This window comes from Ochotona princeps, chromosome 2 (assembly GCF_030435755.1).
Source record: "Ochotona princeps isolate mOchPri1 chromosome 2, mOchPri1.hap1, whole genome shotgun sequence".
Lineage (NCBI taxonomy): Eukaryota > Metazoa > Chordata > Mammalia > Lagomorpha > Ochotonidae > Ochotona > Ochotona princeps.
The window spans coordinates 75234196-75253380 of NC_080833.1; the positions used below are offsets into that span (position 1 = coordinate 75234196).

General features: G+C 39.3%; 1 protein-coding gene across 3 annotated transcripts in view; it reads left to right on the plus strand.

The window, feature by feature from the left end:
* Positions 1-19185, plus strand: part of PKN2 (protein kinase N2) — a 111695-nt gene that overhangs the window by 71329 nt on the left and 21181 nt on the right. For 2 of the 3 annotated variants that reach the window (XM_004582070.3, XM_058658919.1), the window contains exons 7-13: positions 6841-7026; positions 8618-8727; positions 16516-16659; positions 16975-17050; positions 17966-18140; positions 18354-18480; positions 19000-19130. In XM_004582070.3, the coding sequence (XP_004582127.1) occupies positions 6841-7026; positions 8618-8727; positions 16516-16659; positions 16975-17050; positions 17966-18140; positions 18354-18480; positions 19000-19130 (949 nt within the window). The remainder of the gene's footprint in view (positions 1-6840; positions 7027-8617; positions 8728-16515; positions 16660-16974; positions 17051-17965; positions 18141-18353; positions 18481-18999; positions 19131-19185) is intronic. The other variant, XM_036494465.2, reaches the window with a different exon arrangement.

Consider the following 19185-nt stretch of genomic DNA (forward strand, 5'->3'; position numbering starts at 1 on the left):
GGAGCAGATTCTGTAGGGGACCTGTAGGCTCGCCTCTGTGGGATTACAGCAACCACTGGTTTATATGGAGAGTTGGGGGCAGTGATAGGCTGAGCCAGGGTGGATCATAGAACTACCTGGTAAGAACCCACCTGACAATCATGGGAGCTGGAGCTTGGGGAAGACTGGGTGCAGCCAGGCTTCACCCACCAGGACATGCAAGGACTGAGGGCAGATCAAGCAAAACAAATGTGCTGCCTCACTGGCACGCATGAGATCCAGGACTGGGAGCACGCCTGGTAGGGGAACTTGGGGAACTTCCCTACTAGGACACAGCTCCCACTGGGGAACAGAGTAGCCAGGACTGAGGGTGGACCAGGTCAGGGGCGTCTACAGCACTCATTAGCATTTGTGTGGGCTTTGGTTGGGCCAGGCTTTAGCACCCACTGGCACACCCAAGAGCCAGAACTGGGTTTGGGTTACAGCTGGCTACACAAGGCTACAACACCCACCAATGAAAGTAGAGACTGTGGGTGGGCCATGGCAAACAGGGTTTAAGTACCAGCCAGCATGTGCAAGATTCAGGGTTAGGGATGAGCTTGGTAGGGAGACTATGGGGACTCCCCTGCTGGACTGCAGCACCCATCAGCATGGGTGTGGGCTGAATCTGGGGACAGGCTAGAATGGGCTAGGCTGTAGGCACCCACTGGCAATCTCAAGAGCCACAGTGGGTGTGGGATAGGCTTGGTAGTCTGGCACCTGCTGGGTCACATGAGAGCTGGATCTGTGGGTGGGACAGGCTGGGTTAAGCTGTGGCACCCATCTAGAGCTGGAATGGGTATGTACCAGTTAGACAGCTATATTAACCACCAGTGAATGTCAGGAATGAGCGCCACCTATGTCAGTCTGGATAGCAGTTCTTGCTGGCATATGCAAGAGCTGTTACTGGGCAGCGGGCTTATTGTTGGGTAACTTCCCTGCTAAGCCATGGCTCCCACTTGTGAGTGTGACAGCCAGAACTGGGAACTGGCTAGCCCAGGCTAAGCTGCAGCCCCCATTGGCGCATGGGTGAGCCAGGTCTAGGGTGAGCCAGGCAGGGTCAGTCCACAGCACACATGGTGCAGACTGGAGTGGACTGAACCACAATACCTGCCAGTTCACAGGAGGGCTGGGGGTGGACCAGGCTGGGCTAGGCTGCTGCACATAACAGAACTGGCACTAGAGGGGCTGTGATGAGCCAGGCTGTAGCACATGCTGGTGATTGCTAAGACTGGGCTGCAGCACTTGCTGGCATATGCAGGACCCAGGGCTGGGAATGGGCCTGGTAGGGGAACCTCAGAGACTCCTTTGCTGAACTGCTTCTACTAGTGAACATGAGAGCTAGGACTGACAGTGGGTCAGGTGAGCTACACTGTTACACCCACTGGCGTGCAGGAGAGCCAGGATGGGTGTGGGCAAGTCAAGTTAGGCCACAGTACCAGCCGGCAAGTGCCAGAACTGGGTGCCAAATCATGTCAGGCTGGACCAAAGCACCCTCTGGCAGGTGCAAGATCTGAGGCTGCGAACATGCCTTGCAGGGGTAGTAAGGGCCAGGTCTGAGTGAGTCATGCTGAGCAAAGCTGCAGCACCTGTGGATGTGCATGAGAGCCAGAAAGCATGTGGGTGGGCTGGCCTGATGACAGTTTCCCAGAGAAGATCACTGCACCTACAAGTATGCATGCAGGCCAGAGGTGTGGCAGGCTGCCTGGGCTGGGGCAGAACTGACCAGACCCTGCTAAGCCATGGCTTCCACTAGTGACTGACAGCCAGGCCTGGGAACTGGCTTGCCCAGGTTGAGCTGCAGCCTGCTTCCACTGGTGTGTGTTGGATGGTGCAGGTGATTGACTGAACCTGACCCTTGCACTGGCTGGCGCACTGATAGTCAAGCCTGAGGTTTCCACACATGAGGTTTCTTTGAAAACTGCCTGATGGACAACTGTACTCAGACTGGCCAAGGGAAAATCACGAGAGTTGTAGTCCGACTTTGGAGTGTATGGGCCTCCCCATTTGCTGATGCCTGTGTAGTGGACAGCATGTCCAGATGCACACAAGGGACATGGCAGGCAGTTTATCTAGGCCAGGAGAGGATATCAGCTGCCTCTTCAGAGGATGGAAAGTAAAACAGGACAGACAGTTCTGGCGACTTTTGCTGCATGTTCTCAAGTCTGTGAACACACTAAGGTGGTCTAATCAACTGATAGATCTTGGAAAGATTTTTCTCAACAAAACCAGTAACTCAAAACTATGAAAACCATTCAAGTAACACCTTCAGAACACTCTTCCCCACATTGGGGTTTCTAAAGCATCAAATGACTGTCTCACAGCCGTAAGTGCTGCCGCAGTTTGAAAACAGTGAGTGCCCCGCCTCCCCTGTGAACACAGGAGGGAAAAAAAGCACTTATCTTCCGCCATTCCTAATCCACCCCACCCTAATCAGAGGCTCACATGGGCGTACATCCCACTCAACTATGTAAAAAATATTAGAAATTAAATTTAAAAATAAATACAGACTAGACGTAATGAAAGATGTACATAGACAGGTAGTGAGAGTGGTATAATTGAATGTAATGCTGAAATTTGCATATTGGTTACTGTTTTGATGGAAGGTGAAATTAAATGCTTTTGCTCCATATTTTCAGGAATTTGGTAGTTTTTGCAATAGGAAATTTCCTCAGAATTGAAATGTTATTAAGTTGCACCCAAATAACATACTTAGTAAATAGATATAAAACAGTTTTCAGAAAATTGAGAGAAATTAGAACCATTTACTTGTTCTCATCACTACTGTGTATGAACATAAGCATTTGCCTGTTGGATAGTCTTCTTTTAAAAATTTCATCTTATAGGTTATAAGAATGTAGTTGGAAGTTATTTCTAATATGATTATATGCGATTTCAATTTTGTTACCTCATGAAAGAAAAAAAATTCTAGATTTTTAATAAAGGTCTTACCTCCCTCCAGATTTTTTTTAATTGAAAGCAGATGTTGAGCATTGTCATGTCCTGATATATTGATGTTACTAAGATACTTAATAGGCTACCATGATTAAAAGGCGGTAGCCAGATGTTTTCACTTTCCGCAGGATGACTTTCACACTGAGCTTTTACAGTTGAAACAAGCCGAGTTTGCCATTTTAACACAAAAGCAAATAAAGCCCAAGCATAACATGTTGTTTCTTTTGAACTTAAATGGAAATACATGTACTGTACTTAGTCTGTATTGCTTTGCAGTGAGAGTTCCACAACCTAAGGAAACATTGTGTTAATATTGAAGCTTTGTTACTTTTAACAGCTTTGTTGAGGCATAATTTACATAGCATAGGAATCATCCATTTCAAGTATAATCATCACAAGTATAATGATTTTTTTCAGTGAATGTACATGGTTGAGCCTAGCATCATATCCAGTGTTTTGAGCAGTTTCATTGAGGTTTAATGAAATGCACTAAGTACACATTTAAAGCATATCTTGCTTTCATAGTTTACAGTGTGAAATCTGATGCCATCCTTCCTAACTTTTGCTCCTCTAGGTGTGACTTTTTTTTTTCTTACTGCTTTTAGCATTTTCTATTTATCATTTATTTTGAGAAATGGGACTTTGATGTGGTTTGTTTCTGTTTGGTAATCACTCAACTTCTTGAATATTTCCTAGGTTTGTTTCTTTGGCCGGCGGGGGCTGGGGGATCAGATTCATACAGAGAAGGAAAGAAAGATCTTCCATCCACTGGTTCACTCCCCAAGTGTCCACAATGGACAAAGCTGAGCCTATCCGAAGCCAGGAGCCAGGAGCTTCTTACGGGTCTTCCACACCGATGCAGGATCCTAAAGCTTTGGGCTGTCCTCCACATTGCTTTCCCAGGCCAAAAGCAGGGAGCTAGATGGGAAGTTGAACAACCAGACACGAACCAGCACCCATATGGAATCCTGGTTCATGCAAGGCGAGGATTTTAGCCAATAAGCAACCGTGCCGTGCCCCATGAGTTTATTGTTTTTATCAAATTTTTAAGAATTTCAAGTTATTATTCAAATACATTTTTGTCCTCTACTTTCTCTGCTCTTCATCAGAAGCTTCAGTTACAGTACAACTCAATATTAAGCAATTCACATATCAACTTTTCTATTTTTATCTTATTTTTTCAATTACATTAACTTTTTCATTTTTTGCATCTAATCTGCTACCATTTCCATCAAATGCATTTTTTTATCTCAGTAATTGTTCCCGTTATCTCTAGAAATTTGGTTTGAATTTTTTAGCTCTTCAAAGTAACTTCTAAATAGATGGTATATAAGTATAATAATGATTTTAATGTACTTTTATGCTGACTCTAACATTTACTATTAGTTGAACTTCTAAGTTTGTGGTAATTTGTAATGCAGCAATTTAGCGTGTGTGTGTGTATTAATCTTGGATTGGATGTTTACCTTTGTGAACTGTACCTTGTTTTACCTTGTGCTAGATGTTTTTCTATTCTTGTAAATATTCTTGGCTTTGTTCTGAGATAGTTACTAATAGCATAATTTATTCTAGGAGTAATTCTCTATTTATAGGGCAAAGTTCTTCTGAGTTTTTCCACCAAGGCCCCATGAATTTTCAAGCCTGCTTGGTGGGAAGACACTATTCCTGCCTGTGTGCACTGAGTATTGTTCTCTGTAATCTTTTTTAGGTGACTCTTTCCCCTGCCTCAGGTATTTTCTTCACAAGCAGGTGCTGATTAGTACTTTGCTGAATATGTTGTGTGGAAACCCTGTGAACAGCTAACGGGTTCTCTCTGGAGAGCTCTCTCTCTAGTTTCTCTCCGCCCTGTGAACTACCTGCTGTGGTCCCGTTATGCTCTCACCTTTCTTTTCAACTTGATCTCACCTGAGCTCTTCCTTGCTGCTGCTTGTCCTTGTCCTAGGTGTTCTTAAAGACAGTAAATAGAAGCAGTATTTTTTTTTAAAGATCTTTATTATTATTGGAAAGCCGGATATACAGAGAGGAGGAGAGACAGAGAGGAAGGTCTTCCATCCGATGATCACTCCCCAAGTGAGCCGCAACGGGCGGTGCGCGCCAATCCGATGCCGGGACCAGGAACCTCTTCCAGGTCTCCCACGCGGGTGCAGGGTCCCAAAGCATTGGGCCGTCCTCGACTGCTTTCCTAGGCCACAAGCAGGGAGCTGGATGGGAAGTGGAGCTGCTGGGATTAGAACCAGCGCCCATATGGGATCCCGGGACTTTCAAGGCGAGGACTTTAGCCGCTAGGCCACGCCGCCGGGCCCAAATAGAAGCAGTATTAAGGTTCATCTCATTTGTTCCCATTTCACAAGGAACTATTGTGCTTCAGTGCTTCATACTCAGTATCTGTAAAAGTTTTTTCACATATCTTTCTGGCTTTTTTAGTTATTTAAATTTAAAGTTTTTGTTACTACTTTATGATAAGAAATGCCTACTGCTGGTTACTTTGAAATACAAATTTTAAATAAAATTGCGTTCTAGTTATTTAAATGTAATGGAATAGCTTTTATCAGGAAATATTTCTCCATAACACTACGTTATCTGCAAAGTCTAAAATTTTAATAGTGAAAAGTTTTAATTTTAGTGTACCAAGTATAGAACAAATGACGACAAACTCCACAGGTTCTTCATTTTCATTTTGGATGCCTGTAATTTTTGTTTAATAAAATTGCAGTTATTTTATACTTAGATACTTACATAGTTATTTGACTAAACAATCAAAATGGGAAAATGTAATTTCACATTTCGAGTAGAACAAACTCACTTGCTTATGCAAAACACCTTTAAAGTTCTTTTTATAATAATTTTGTAATTTAGAAAACACTTATTATTCACATAATCAACGTTCCTTGTTTCTTATTCCTATATGTTATTTAAAAGTATTTTACTTAGGGCCCAGTACAGTAGCCTACTAGCCTATGCCCTCGCCTTGCACATGCTGGGATTCCATGTCCTGGCTGCTCCGCTTCCCCTCCACCTCCCTGCTTGTGGCCTCAGAAAGCAGTCAAGGCCGGCCCAACACCTTGGGGACCCTGCACCTGCGTGGGAGACCCAGAAGAAAGTCCTGGTTCCTGGCTTGTGGGGAATGAACCAGCGAACAAGACTTTTCTGTCTCTCCTCTCTGTAAATCTGCCTTTTCAATAAAAATAAATAAATCCTTTTTAAAAAAGTATTTTACTTAGCTTTGTATTTCTACCTCACAGGCTCTCTTCATATAATTCTGTGATCTATGTAATTGTAGAAATGAATGCTTAGATAGTAAGTATATGTAACTTGTTTTTTTATGCTGTGTAACACTTTGGAAGGTATTGTGCTTTTTTTTTTAAAGATTTATTTATTTTATTACAAAGTCAGATATACAGAGGAGGAGAGACAGAGAGGAAGATCTTCCATCCGATGATTCACTTCCCAAGTGAGCCGCAACGGGCCGGTGCGCGCCGATCCGAAGCCGGGAACCTGGAACCTCTTCCGGGTCTCCCACACGGGTGCAGGGTCCCAAAGCTTTGGTCCGTCCTCGACTGCTTTCCCAGGCCACAAGCAGGGAGCTGGATGGGAAGTGGAGCTGCCTGGACTAGAACCGGCGTACATATGGGATCCCGGGGCGTTCAAGACAAGGACTTTAGCCGCTAGGCCATGCCGCCTGGCCCGGTATTGTGCTTTTCTATAATATTTTGCATGGTTCTCTTGAGAGTTTCCAGTAGTTTTCTCTCATTAAAACAGGAAAGATGATAGTTACTTCAGAGATTCTTTGGAAGAAGAAATTTTGTTTTTTAGTACATCAGCAGAGATAACAATACAAGAATTGATATTTAATGTTTATACTAACAGGTACCTTGGAAGTTCGTCTTATGGGCTGCCAGGATATCCTAGAGAACGTCCCTGGACGGTCAAAAGCAACATCGGTTGCACTACCTGGTTGGAGTCCAAGTGAAACCAGATCGTCTTTCATGAGCAGAACGAGTAAAAGTAAAAGCGGGAGCAGTCGAAATCTCCTGAGAACCGATGACTTATCCAGTTCAGTAACTAGACTTTTTAAAATGCTAGAAAAAAAATGCATAAAGGTGCTATACAAGGGACATGTTAATATAGAAGGAAAACAATGAGAAGTGTATAAATTGAACAAGATCCTTTATCATATGTTTAATGTAATTTAAAATTATTACTGAGGCATTGGTGCTTTAGTGGCACAATCCTTAGGTTCCATACAAACAGTCCTGGTTCACTTGCTGGCCAATACAGACCTCATAGATTTCTTTTATGCACAAGCCTTTAGCTTTGTGCTAAAAACAACCACGGTCTGTTTCAGAGTACCTGGTCTGGTCCATGGCTGTGGCCTCTCAGTAACCTTCCTGATAAGAGACAGCAGTGACTGCTCAAGCAGTCGAGTTCCTGGGCTGCCCTGACCATTTTAGGCATTTGGGGCAATACGTCAACAGATGGGAATTTACTTTCTATCTGTCCCTCTCTCCACCTTTCAGGTCATTATTTTGAAAATATTAAATATTAAATCATGTAGTAATAGGAAGCAATACAGCAAAGTTACTTTATTGAAAATATTAAGGCAACAAAATTTAATGTATTGAAAATAGATAATTGGTAAATAACATTACTTGGATGAATGAAATAAACGTTTGCACAGAAGTTCACGCATATGCACATATGCACTCTTTGTTCTAAACTGAAGCTCTGCAAAGACTTGTCTTTCTTCCAGGATCCCAACTTGATTTGGCTGTATTTTGGTTTTTTCATTAAGATTTATTTTATTTTAAACTGAAAGGCAGAGTTAGAGGATAGAAAGAGAGATTTCCCATCTGCTATTTTCAGCCCCAAATGGCTGTAAACGCTGTGCTGATCCAGAGCCAGGAGCCAGGGGCCTTCCGTGGGTCTCCCACGTGGGCTCCGATGGGTCTCCTCTATGACATCTTCTGCTGCTTCCCAAGCCATAAGCAGGGAGCTTGATTGAAAGTGGAACAGGCAGGACAAAAACTGCAGGCAGAGACTTAGCCTACTCTGCCATGGTGCTGGCCCCCACATCTTGGTTCTTTAATGCTGTGGCACCCTTCCAAACTCAAATTGAAATTTTGGTAACTATTAGGCTGGGGAAAGTAAAATGAAAGAGATTTAAAAGCACTTTGGGAGAATCTGAAGTATAATTATATGTGAATGTGTAATTGGTGTGCAAGGGTAGAAGCTCAAGATAAAGAAATATAATAGAATACAAAAGTGAGCTTTTCTATGCTTTCCTGAATACAGAGAGATTTTAAGGACATGGAAATTTTAAAAATGTAAGATAACAGGCTTTATAAATACCAAATGTAAGACAGAAAGAAACTGGATGATTAATATTAATATGCATACGTAGTGTGTGGCCATCTGTTACTGCTTTCAATCCTATTCTAACATAAACTAACCATAAAATAGTTGTATTTTTTAAATCAAACACAAAGGATGGTTTGTGGGCAGAGTAGAATAGTGGGTATGTATAAAAGCAATCATGTAACATGTAAACATCTCAGTATTTATACTGAAAATCTTATTTTCGGAGGGTCCTAATACCTTTGCTGCTGTTAAAGTTTTTAAGCAAATTAATACATTTTAATTACAGATGATGTGTGTGCTGTTTTGAAGCTAGATAATACTGTGGTTGGTCAAACTAGCTGGAAACCCATTTCCAATCAGTCATGGGACCAGAAGTTTACACTGGAGCTAGACAGGGTAAGAACAACTTTTTCTTTAGTTTTGGTTGTAATTTATTTTGAATTTATTTCTGATAACATTTTAAGGAGTTTTATTCCTAAGCATTTTTGATATTTTATCTGATGAGTTACGTATAACTGTGCCTTAAGATACAGGTGAATATCAGATTTCTGCATTTGTGCAGTATCTTGATAATGTAGTTTATAATAGAAGGTCAATGAAATGTGGTTTTTTTTCTATCTTAATAATGCACAGCCAACCCACTAATGTTATTATTCCAATTCACCGTTTGAAGGTTATCTTACCAAAACTCTATTTCAAGTGAATTATTTTATTCTGTCTCCCAGCCTTCTGTGTATCTATAAGTGAAAGCAAAAGACTGTAAAAATGTTTTGGTGAATACTGTTTTAGAGCCTATTTTCTAAAATGCGTTTTGAATTTATCTTTTTCTGTTTTCATAGCCAGCATCCTGGGTCAGACCATTGTTGTTTGTTTTGTTGATTGAGATACTCTCACCATATAATGTGTATACTTGAACAAAGTACTAAGCATTTCACCTATTCCAGTTTTTCTCTCTTTAATACTATCTAGTTCCTGTGATAAGTGAGGGGTTAAGTCCATGTAAAAAAATACAGCTGTGGAAGGAGTTGGTTAAAATAATATACTAACTAATCTCTGTGACTAAGTACCAAACTGATCTACGAAGAATACTACAGTGAACAATATAATTAATAAGATCTCTTGGATTCCTTCAAGGAACTTAGACTGCATTGGTTTTTCAGTAAATATTATCATTATATCAAATGTATGAGTCTGTCCACCTTACTTCCCAGACATACTTTTATTTTGATTCTTTCCATTCAAAAGATACTTGGCTCTTTAGCCAGCTAAAAAAGTCAATTATTGACAGTGGGGTTGGGAGACACTAGAAGAATTGATCTTGGGATTTGTATGAAGGGCAAATTTGAGGGCAGAGAGCCTAATGGCATGTAAATTGACATAAAGCTATTCCAATATTATGATCATAAAGTAATGAGAGATTGAAATACAATGTAAAAGGAAAGATATATAGGAAATGAAGGAAATGCAGTATGACTTAAACTAATTAGTTATGCATCCAAAGGAAAGAATTTGTGACAAAAAAGAATAATTCCACAGAACTTATATTTGTATTTGAAGTGTATGGCTTCTATTAAACTAACTTTACAGCAATCAAAGATAAGAAGCTAAAGGTCAAAGCTGCATTAGTGGATTTTAGAGATCTTCTGATTGTGTCACGTCATAGTGACATCATCCAAGTGAGTAATCATCCTGCAGCAGTTTACTGAGCATTTTATGTGTCCTGACATTTTATTGGGTTCTGGGTTTTATGGACATAATGCATGCCTAATGCTGAAATAGAACTCATAAATTTAGCAGTCACTGGTTTTATATTCTGTACCAAGCACCATTCTACATACTGGTTCATATTGTTCACAAATAGTTAATATCCCCATACTTAAAAACTCGTATTTTACAGAGAGAAGAAAAGTAGTAAACAGGTTTGTTTGACTGTTTCTTCAATCTGTATATCCAGGGAGGGAAACGGAATGGTATAATGAGAGGAGGTGGAAAGTTTCTTAAGATAGGACAATTAGGACAGGTCTCCTGAGGTGGCTACCATTGGCCTGAGCCATGATAAGCACAAAATTTAAACCTTGCGAAGATTTTTATGAGCGTCCCAACAGAAAAAAAACAAGCAAGAACTGTCTGTGGTTAGAAAGATCTTGATGTACTGGAAGAGGAAAAAGAGGAGACAGAAATGAGTTGTGTAAGTAAAGAGGCAAAGGCAAGTAGATGCCAAATTACAAGAGACTTTTGTAGGTTATGAATCAGAAGGCAGTTCAAGGACTTTTAATAGGAGAGCTGACATCTTCTGATTAACTTACAAATAGAAATGACTATCATGTACTATAGAAGTTAAAGAGAAAAGCTAATCATATCAGAGAAGTTTACGAAAAGCGAAAACAAAGATCTAACAACTGAGTTGTAAGCAATAGCCCAGAGATGGGAATAAAGAGACAAGCTCACCTATGAGTAGAAAATTTCTTTCAAATGTATTTACTATTTTAAGAAACAGAGAGCTCCTGTCCACTAATTCATTGCCCATAATGCCCATTAGGAACTCGGTCAAGGTCTTCTCACCTTGGTTGCAGGAGCTCAGTTACCTTAGTTACCACCTTAGTCACTGCTGCCTTCCAGATCCCAGTCAACATGAAGTGGGAATCAGGAATTGAACTGAAATACTCCGATGCGGAATGAAGGTCACCTTGAAGGCTAGACTAAGCACCCACTCAATAAGCAACACTGAGTTGGATCATATCCTACAAAAGTCAGTATGTAAGCTAATTAAGGAAGGACTACCAGAATGATGAAATGATGAATATTCTGTTACATATAAAACAGTTCAGGAACAGTGGGATTTTAAAGCTGCTGTAGAAGAGGCTCATTAAAGAACCTGGCTTTAAGGTTAGAAAAAGGAACATATGGGGGAAAAATAGGGGAGGAATAGCAGTGATGTTTCTGTTTGCATCTGTGTCCACCAATTGGTAGTAACTGTGGAGCTCACCCTTATTAGCTGTTTCATTTTGGGTCCTAGTTTTTTAAGATTATTCAGAGAGGCAGGATTTGTCAAACATTTTGAGAAGGGGCTAACTGTATGCTCTGTAACTGTGGAGGACAAAGCAAATATAAACTGATGCCAAGGACTTCATTTCAGTACAGTTAAGAATGGTACTATAAGTAAGTGGAGTAACCTGCCAAGGAAAGCACTGTGATATCTTTCAGTAAAGTGAAGTGAGCAATTCATGAGGGACTCTAGACAATACTTGTATCAGAAAAGTGTTAACACTCTGTCCCCCACACCCCACTGAGTTCTGAGAATAATTTGTATTGTTATAGGCTACAGATTAGCTACTTAACCCAATAGGCCATTAGAAATCAGTCAAGCCTCCTGAAGAGAGGTATAATTGATGTTGTTAGTGTGCATATGTATGGTCTTCATATATTGGCATTTTCCTTCTGGGCCTTGTGAAAATAAAGTACTCATGACCATAAAATGTCAGTGTATTCATTTTTATGTGGTTAGCTATCATACTAACCTGAAGCCAAATGGACTGGGTTCGTAGTCCATCTACTGCTTCCTGGGTTTTCTATGCTAGGGTAGGCTACATAACTTTACTACTGGGCATTTGTTTCACCACCCCTAATGTAGAGATAAGAATATAACACAGAATCTTTGGAAGAAAAACTGAGGTAGTATTTATAAATTACTCTGTATTGCTTGGCACATTTTGGGCCCAGTGCAGTAACCTAGCAACTAAAGTCCTTGCTTGCATGCGCCAGGATCCCATATGGGCACCAATTTGTGTCCCAGCTGCTCCACTTCCCATCCATCTCCCTGCTTGTGGCCTGGGAAAGCAGTCGAGGACGGCCCAAAGCCTCGAGACCCTGCGCCCGCATGGGAGACCTAGAAGAAGGTCCTGGCTTCTGGCTTCAGATTGGCTCAGCTCTGGCCATTGAGGCCACTTGGGGAATGAATCATTGGGTGAAAAATCTTTCTGTCTGTCTCTCCTCCTCTCTGTATATCTGACTTTCCAATAAAAAGAAGTGAATCTTAAAATTTGTATGCAATTATAACTGCAAGTAAAAAAAAAAAACAAACAACAGTTACCATAGTTTTCCAGCATCTTATATTTCCTGTTTTCAGTTTTTCAACTATAAAATGATAAGCCAATAAAAAATTCTCCTTTAAATAAGAAACTCTAGTGATAAACCTCTTTACAAGAGAATCTACCTAATAACGCTATCTTCCAACAATCTTTCTTAAGCTTTAATTGTATCATACTCAGATTTCCAATATTAGCTTAAATAAGCTATTAACTGAAAGAAAATGGCATTCAACCAATTAGTTACCATAACCTAAAATGTTCTTTCATTAAATTGAAATTTACAGCCATAATTCAAAATCCAATCCAGAGCTAAAAGCAAAACTTACATTATTGAATGGCTAAAATGTGCCAGCCAATAAAAAATTGTGTTTTTTTAAATAAGATTTATTTGTTTTTATTGGACAATCTTTACAACTCTGAAGACACTGCATGGATAAGTAAAGTTATCCATGGGCCAAGTAGACCTCCCAGATTCCTCATATGCATATCCCTTATCCCCAATTTGATGATGGACTTCCCCTTGACAGAAACCACATTTGCTGTTATTACAGCTCTTTCTGTTTACATAGTAACTTTTACTTCTCCTTGTACTTTTCACCCTTTCATTTTATCCCTTTATATTTATAGAGTATTTATTTATAGGAAATGTTTGTAGAACCATTTATAGAAAATGTTATTTTAAACTGACATTCATGTTTAACATTTTGTGTTTCATATATCAGGTTTCTTTTCACTGGCATTTTTGGGACTAGATTGATTGTAACTGAATTCCCTGAGCCTTTAATCAAGCTCTCCTGAGAAATTGGGGAAAAAAGAAAAAAGGATGGTACATAGTGCCCTTATATCCAACCCTTTACACATTTCTTTTGGATTAATCTTGCTAATGTAACACAGGGAAATCTTTATTAATATTAGAAACAGAAGCAGGCTGTCTTGGACTCAGGAGGATTGGAACAGCTTTAGAAAGAGTTGGTGATGTTAAGGTCAGAACGTTAGAGCATGTTGACTTATCCCTGGAGAGAAGTGAAGAGGACATCAGTGGAATGATGATAAGTCGTTAGTGGTCAATGAATTCTGAGGTATTCGAAAGGAGGATCTGGAATTTTAGGAGATAATGGACAGAAAGAAGAATCCAAAAGGTTGAGATAATAAATGGGAGTTACTGCTATGACCATATGAGGACAAGAAAGAAGCTAAGTAGGGTAAAAGATAAGGTTGGGCCAGCAGCAGGCTAATTGTCCACTTGAGGCACTGGCATCCAGTATGAGCACTGGTTCAAGTCTCTCCTGTTCCTTGTGATGTAGCTGCTTGCTAATGGCCTGGGATAGCAGCAGAGGATGGCCCAAGGTTCTGGAACCCTGCACCCACCCACATGGGAGACCTGGAAGAAGCTCTTGTCTTCCCACTGTAAACCAACCCAGCTCTGATCATTACAGCCATTTATGTAGAAGTCTCAATCTCTATATAAACTTGTTTGCCAAATACTGTACCCCCGTTTGACTTTGGTCAAACCACCTTAGATGTTAAGGGTTAAAATGAGACTGAGCATGACATACATTCCCTCCCTCTTACATTGTGAAGAGTGTTACAGGGAACAATGCAGAATAACTGAAAGTAAGGGGCCCTGTACCTAAATTCTGATTTTTAAACTCTAGGAAAGCCCACTGAAGCCTATCCAAAATCTTTCTTCATTTTGAACCATGAAACAAAGAAATAGGTCAATGTTTGCCCTAATGAAGTGGCTAGAATAAGTAGCATATGGGATGAATTAGACCTCCTTTATCCACAGTAACACATAATGTTACCATTTGAGTGTGTAAAAATGTGGAAGCTTAACTAGTGGCCCCTATATCTGTGTAATCCTCAAAAAGTCTTCCTTCTTGAGATGGAGAAAGAGAAGAAAGTAGACCTCTCTCTCTCTCTCTAGTCCAGGAGTAGGCATTGTTTAGCCAGCAGACCATGTAAGGGGCCATGAAATCCTTTGGTCTTTAATAAACAAAAGTTGGCTTGCCTCAGTCCTGGGACACACACCAGGATCTGGAACGTGCCCTGAGATGTGTAAGTCTACATGTACAGGGAGAGATGTCTGGCACAGCTGGTGGTCAGCTGTCGCCATTTTTCTGTTAGCCCCTGGGGTTCCATTCCTCCTCCCTGTTCCCTCTGCTTCCAGAGAAGGAAGACGGGCTGCTGCCCAAAGCGCCCTCTACAGGCGGAGAGAAGGAGGAGACGCCACTGGCTGTAGCAAGCTAATTTTTATTGTGTGGACCATCAGTGATGCTATAATTATCCAAACGACTTTTGGAGAAAAAAATTTCCCACTCTTACTCTAAATATAATATAGTTGGGCCCAGCGGCATGGCCTAGCGGCTAAAGTCCTCGCCTTGAACGCGCCGGGATCCCATATGGGCACTGGTTCTAATCCCAGCAGCTCCACTTCCCATCCAGCTCCCTGCTTGTGGCCTGGGAAAGCAGTTGAGGATGGCCCAAAGCTTTGGGACCCTGCACCCGCGTGGGAGACCTGGAAGAGGTTCCAGGTTCCCGGCTTCGGATCAGCGCACACCAGCCCATTGCGACTCACTTGGGGAGTGAATCATCGGATGGAAGATCTTCCTCTCTGTCTCTCCTCCTCTCTGTATATCCGGCTTTCCAATAATAATAAAAATCTTTAAAAAATAAATAAATATAATATAGTTATATTGCCAGTCCCAGGTGCAATTTTTCTTGCAGTCTACTTTCCAAAATGGCTGTTTCCAAAATACTTAAACTGCTAACTCAGTAAAACATTATGGCATTGATTAACCTGTTCCTTCTATATGCTATTTGGCTTATACTCAAATAGCTGTATTCTCTGTATACTTGATCTTTGGTGAAAGTTATTATGAGTCACAAGGAAGAAACAAGTGTGGATGGAAGCTCCTGGATCACTCACTGCCATAGATTAAGTTTTCTGATTCTTTTCCAGATTGACTAGAAACCCTTCTGGCAAATTGTGTCTTAACTTTTTTTTTGGTGTTGTATTTTTTTTGTAAATGTTCTGTGTACATATGCATCAGCTAGTTTAATAATTTAAAATCAAGATTTTTATATATGTGAAGAGCTTATATAATAAGATACATAAGTTCATAAATTGGAAGATTGTTATATGAAGGAAGTAATTTATTACATTGGAGAAACTGGATAAATATTTTTCTTTTTATGTTTGGTCTACAGAATCCTAAGAAACAAGAAATAATGGAAAAGTTTGGCAGTTTATAATTAAAATGTATGTAGGTTATAACATTTATGTGTAAGTCATATCTTGGACTATGACTTGAACTAGACTTCTAGATCATGTTCTTCAGATACTGTTAATAATAGGTTGTTAAAATCTTCCTTATATAGGTATTATTTTTAATGACCTCAATTTACCCTCATAGATATGACATGGAAAACTTGTTCTGGTTTTTTGAACATTTAAGGTTTTCTTAATTTTCTTTCATAAAGAATTATTTTGATGTTGTAGTAAATGACATCTTTTTTATAAAGTAAATTTACTCTTTCTTCCCTACCTACACGGACTACTGCACCCACTGGTCTTGTTACCACGTGCGATGATATTCTTTTGAAAAATTAAGTGACCTAATATTCTTAAAGAGCTTGCCACAATGTTTTGTGCAGTGTAACTGCAGAATAAATACTGTGGTTTAGTCTTCCCTCTGGTTCAGCACTGTATTGAGGATGGAAGATTTCGGAAGCGCAGCAAGTGACAGCAGGTCAAGGAAAGCAGAGAGATCAGAAAGATCAGCCGTGAGAGGGAAAGGAGGTTCTGTGTCCATTCATCCTTTTTGGCTGTTCCTAGTTATACTTTCTTTAGAATATACTTTAAGAATAGTTATTTGGAAAATGTCTCAATATAAGCTTTGTACCCTTGAGTTAAACTGTATAGACTTGTTGAGCATAATATACAATTGAGAAATGTTACAAAAGTGTTTAAAACAGCATGACCTTTATGTATTATTTTTGTTTATTGTATTTGTATTTCATATTTTTTCTGATTTATTCAAGTGTGTGTCCAATGATGTCTTTTGTTTTTGTTTTTGTTTTTTAATTATCCTAGTCACGTGAACTGGAAATTTCAGTTTATTGGCGTGATTGGCGATCTCTGTGTGCTGTAAAGTTTCTGAGGTTAGAAGATTTTTTAGACAACCAGCGGCATGGCATGTGTCTCTATTTGGAACCCCAGGGTACTTTATTTGCAGAGGTAATAAATGTATTTTATTAAATGTACATAACTACAATTGAAATCATGTATGTCGGCAGCATGTTGTAGAAGTAGAAAGACAGACTGGAAGACAGATGACCTGAATTCTTGATTCAGCTCTGCCACTGAGTAGGTTTGTGACCTTGAGAAATGATTAATCCTCTCTAGGTCCATTATTTCATCTAGAAAATTAGGTGGCCAGACTGAATTTTATCTGAGAATCCTTTAAGTTTTCAAATCTCGTGAGTTTAGTGGATTTCATGAACCATAAATCCAATGCTGTTTTCATGTCAGCTTGAATTTTCTTCACTGCAGGTTACCTTTTTTAATCCAGTTATTGAAAGAAGGCCAAAACTCCAAAGGCAAAAGAAAATTTTTTCAAAACAACAAGGTAATTAAGGAAATACCAAATACAGAATGGTTTTAAAACGTATTTTCTTAAATATGGACAGTCAAATTACTAATTAATTATTATCCATCTGTGTTGTTTTTCTTTTAGTTCATTTGTTTCTAACTTTTAAAACAGGAATACTTATTTTTATTTGAAAGTCAGATTTACAGAGAGAAAGAAAGAGAGAGAAAGAGAGAGAGCTGTTTTATCCATTAGCCAACTCCCTAAATTGCCACAGTATCTGGAGCCGGGCTGATCCAAAGGCAGAATCTGGGAGCTTCCTCTGGGTTCCCACATGGGTTCAGGGACCCAGGGCCTTGGGCCATCCTCTGCTGCCCCTTAGGTCATAAACAGAGAATTGGATTGGAAGTGGAACAGCCAGAACCAGATCTGGCACCTATGTGGAATGCCAGCATTGCAGTGGTAGGATTAGTTTGCTATGCCACCATGTTTGCCTCTATTATGTGTATTAAGGAAATTTCAAAAATGTCTATTAAGTTGAGAGTCTAATGCAGTGTATCTTCACCCAGTTTCAACAATAATCAACTCATGGCAAATTTTATTTTATCCGTAGTTCATCCACTCAACTATTTTATCATAGTCTTTGAAGTGAGCCCATGTACACTGTTTCATTCATAAATATTATATTTATGTGCCTAAAAGATAAATATTCTTTTTAAAACCTTAACTATATATCACTAGACTTTGGAAAATCTAACAGTAATCTAAATTAGCTTATTTTTTAAGCTATTTTGTGCTAGCCTTTAATAGCAAATACTTAATAACTAGTCTTAAAAGTTACAAATATTGTTTGTTTTTCATAAATTATTAACTGAGGAATATGAATTTTTAAGTTGTGGATTTTGTTAATATATGAAGAAATTACTTTGTTTTCTTTATTCACAATATCCATAGGTAAAACCTTTCTCAGAGCTCCTCAAATGAATATTAATATTGCCACTTGGGGAAGACTGGTGAGAAGAGCTATTCCGACAGTGAATCATTCTGGTACCTTCAGCCCCCAAGCTCCTGTGCCTACTGCAGTACCAGTGGTTGATGTACGCATGCCTGAAATAGCACCTCCAGCAAGGTATGAGGCTAAGATTTTTAATTGTCTCTTATATAAAATAGTAATTGTCACACTATTACATATTGATTACAACTAATGTGTGAAAAATATCATACCCAAGTCATAGATTGAATTGAGTGCTCTATTTAATTTTTGCAAGTTTAAATTTTTTGCTTTATGTTAAAAAAAAACTTGCTTTTGATTACTGCTTTGGTGATTTGCATTGTCTTCAAGTGATTCTACAGTAACCAAATTGGACTTTGATCTTGAGCCTGAACCTCCTCCAGCCCCACCTCGTGCTTCTTCTCTTGGAGAAATTGATGAGTCTTCTGACTTGAGAGTTTTAGATACAACAGGACAGGTAAGACATTTTAAACCTTTATCCCTCTTGTGAACAAATAAATTATCAGTAAAATCATTGTAGCAACTAAAGGCCATTTAAGCCAAAAACTGCCTCTATAAACTATATACTTATGTTTCTTATGAAATAGATTAATTAAGTATAACTTAGTTGGCAGGAGATAACCACTCTTCATGTTAGCATGTCATTGTCAATAACCTGTGAATGCTCAGAGCAGAGATGGGATAGCCCAGTAAAGCCATAAGCTGCATGTTTTCTGTTAAAAACATATTGTCTGAAGCACTCTACATCTTCCAACTTGGTTATTATTATGCATTAAAGATAATATACTCTGATAATTTTTCACTGTTTTATAAGTGTAACAGATTTGATAGCCAAAAGAATGAATAACCAATATCTGAATTTTGCTTTTCTCTCAAATATTGATATTGACATTTGCAATTTTTTAATTTAACTTTATCACTGCCAGATAGTTTTCTGAATGTTTCTATGGTTTAATAGGAATGTAATATTTTACAGGATTTGGAAGCTGCTTTTGATATCGAAAATAATAGAAATAATATACTTTCAAAATCTCAGTCTGAATATGAGACTGATATTTCTCAGTCTGGCCTAGAATATGGTGGCCTCCGAGAATTTGAAAATAGAAGGTAAGGAAATAACATGTCATTTTACTACTATGTGTTTGATACCATACTTCATTTA